General features: G+C 41.8%; 1 protein-coding gene across 1 annotated transcript; it reads left to right on the top strand.

The window, feature by feature from the left end:
• The first annotated feature begins 1,732 nt into the window (after positions 1-1,732).
• On the top strand, positions 1,733-2,407 carry LOC105863375 (large ribosomal subunit protein uL16-like). Its single transcript, XM_012750354.2, has one exon. It carries the CDS (start codon positions 1,856-1,858, stop codon positions 2,345-2,347), a length of 492 nt encoding a protein of 163 aa, XP_012605808.2. The 5' UTR covers positions 1,733-1,855; the 3' UTR covers positions 2,348-2,407.
• The last annotated feature ends 356 nt before the right edge of the window (positions 2,408-2,763 follow it).

Genomic DNA, 2,763 nt, shown 5'->3' on the forward strand with positions numbered 1-2,763 from the left:
TACACTATACAAACCACCTCTTGAGGTCTATTATCATGCACATTTTGTCTTAAATAGGATATTTTGCTTAGAAAAAGATCTGGATACCCGTGTATGTGTAGATATTTTAATTTAAAAATTATTATAAAACTCTACGGCCTTTTACAAGTATTTTATATAAGTAATCCATGATCAGAGTAGAGAAATTAGAAAAAACAAAAACAAAAGACAGAAGAAAAACTACACATGATCATAATCTGCCAGAAGTAAATTTTGGTGCTTATCCTGCCAGATGTGTTTACATTCATACATTCATTGATTCAACATATTTTTATACCTAGCCCTGTGCCAGGTATTATTTATTCTAGGCCTTGATGGTACAGCATGAATAAAACAGACAATATATATGCCCTTAAATGAGCTCAGTTATGTACAAAAAAATTACATTTTTTAAAAACCAAAAATTACACCATATTTTGTGTATACATAGTTTGTAATTGGCTATTTCTATGTGTTAGGTTTTTGAGGTATCCCAATAATTTTGTCAGGCTTTTATGGTTTTCCCAGTAGTCTTGATTTAACCAAGAGATATGATGAGCACTACTGCTGCATAATTGGCAGTCCAGTCTGATTTATCTTTCCATAGTTTGTTGCTATGTGATCAGAAAGGAAACCTTCTCTCAAAAAATAGAGAATTCTATGAATTCTTTAGACCACAAAAGGCTACCTAGTGAATTAAAGAGAACATCTTTCTATCTTGTTACAGTTATATACTGCTGCATAATGTGTCTCCCTAACCCTTCATGGCTTAAAACAACAACATTTTATTACCAGCTCACAGTTCTGGAGTTTTACTTATTCTTGTGCAGTTTGACAATTTCTGGTGCTAGACTCATTTTGAAGGCTTCCTCATGCCCAGGTCCCATGGATTCTGGGTATTGGCTGGAATGGCAGACAAAGTGGTGGTCCAGAACACTCCCACACAGCCCCTCTTTGTGGCCTGGGCTTCCTCACAACATGGTGGTTGGGTTTTGACATCAAGTGTCCAAAAGCACAAGGCAGAAGCTATATCGTCTGTTATGACTTAGCCTCAGAAGTCACATAGGGTCACTTACACCAGAGTCTCAAGCCTACCTCCCAGCCCTTGATAGGAGGGGCATCAGCCTCACCTTGTAAGGGCATATGCAGTGGGGTACAGTGTGGTGATCATCTGCGGGAAGTGCAATATGCCACATAGCTCAACCTCCTTACACCTTTAATCTGTATGGTTAAAATCAGGAATACCAAATTCCAGGGCCACTGTAAATTTAAGAAAAAAGTCCTGTCACTATCAAGCCTCTCTAAAATAACACATCTCAGGCTGGGCGTGGTGGCTCAAGCCTGTAATCCTAGCACTTTGGGAGGCTGACGTGGGAGGATCGCTTGAGGTCAGGAGTTTGAGAACAGCCTGAGCAAGATTGAGACCCTGTCTCTACTAAAAATAGGAAAAATTAGCTGAACTCCAGGGTACTCTAGCCCCGGCAACAGAGAGAGACTCTATCTTAGAAAAAAAATCTTAAACACATCTCAAAGATTCAGTTTAGTAAAAAAAGTACTGATAATTGAATGACTATTCTAATTCTCTCTATATTTATCCTAGGGATTAACATTTAGAAATATCAGTTGATGACACTCTTTTCCTTCGGCGCACCACCGAAGATCCTGGTATCGCCATGGGCCGTCGCCCCCCCCCCCCCCCCCCCAGTGTTACCGGTGTTGTAAGAATAAGCCATACCCAAAGTCCCGTTTCTGCCGAGGCGTCCCAGATGCTAAGATTCGCATCTTTGACCTGGGGCGGAAGAAGGCAAAAGTGGATGAGTTCCCGCTCTGTGGCCACATGGTGTCAGGTGAATATGAGCAGCTCTCCTCTGAAGCCCTGGAGGCTGCCCATATTTGTGCCAACAAGTATATGGTAAAAAGCAGTGGAAAAGGTGACTTTCACATCCGAGTGAGGCTTCACCCCTTCCATGTTATCCGCATCAACAAGATGTTGTCCTGTGCTGGGGCCGACAAGCTCCAGACAGGTATGCGAGGTGCCTTTGGAAAGCCCCAGGGCACTGTGGCCAGGGTTCACATTGGCCAAGTCATCATGTCCATCCGCACCGCACTGCAGAACAAGGAGCATGTGATTGAGGCCCTACGCAAAGCTAAGTTCAAGTTCCCTGGCCGCCAGAAGATCCACATCTCAAAGAAGCGGGGCTTTACCAAGTTTAATGCAGATGAATTTGAAGACATGGTGGCTGAGAAACGGCTCATCCCAGATGGCTGTGGGGTCAAATACATCCCGAATCGTGGCCCCCTGGACAAGTGGCGGGCCCTGCACTCATGAGGGCTTCCATGGTGGTGTCCCCAATAAATTCTGCTTTCTGTCCAAAAAAAAAAAGAGAAATATCAGTTGATGATAAAACAGCTCGATAGGGTTTTTTCCTCTTTAATTTGCAACACTCACCCTGAGAAAGTGGCATAGAGAGAAACAATCTTGCCTACGTGTGAAGTATGAGAAGAGCCATTAATTAATTTTGGCATCCAAGGGCACTAAGATTATAATGTAAATTAATCTTAATAGTGCTTAAATGTAATGTTCAGAAGGCTGCCAAATGGGATCTAGACATCTGTGGGATCTCTAGGTGCATCTTTGTGAAGAGATAAATAGGCTAAATTATCAAGTTTGTCTTACCAAAAAAAGATCAGATAAGAATCTAGAGGAATTTTTAAATAAATACTTGGTGAGACAAATCAACCTTT

This window comes from Microcebus murinus, chromosome 10 (assembly GCF_040939455.1).
Source record: "Microcebus murinus isolate Inina chromosome 10, M.murinus_Inina_mat1.0, whole genome shotgun sequence".
NCBI lineage: Eukaryota > Metazoa > Chordata > Mammalia > Primates > Cheirogaleidae > Microcebus > Microcebus murinus.

What these genes read in the sequence shown, in the direction of transcription:
- LOC105863375 (XM_012750354.2), top strand. Translation starts at nt 1,856, where the DNA reads ATGGTGTCAGGTGAATATGAGCAGCTCTCCTCTGAAGCCCTGGAGGCT.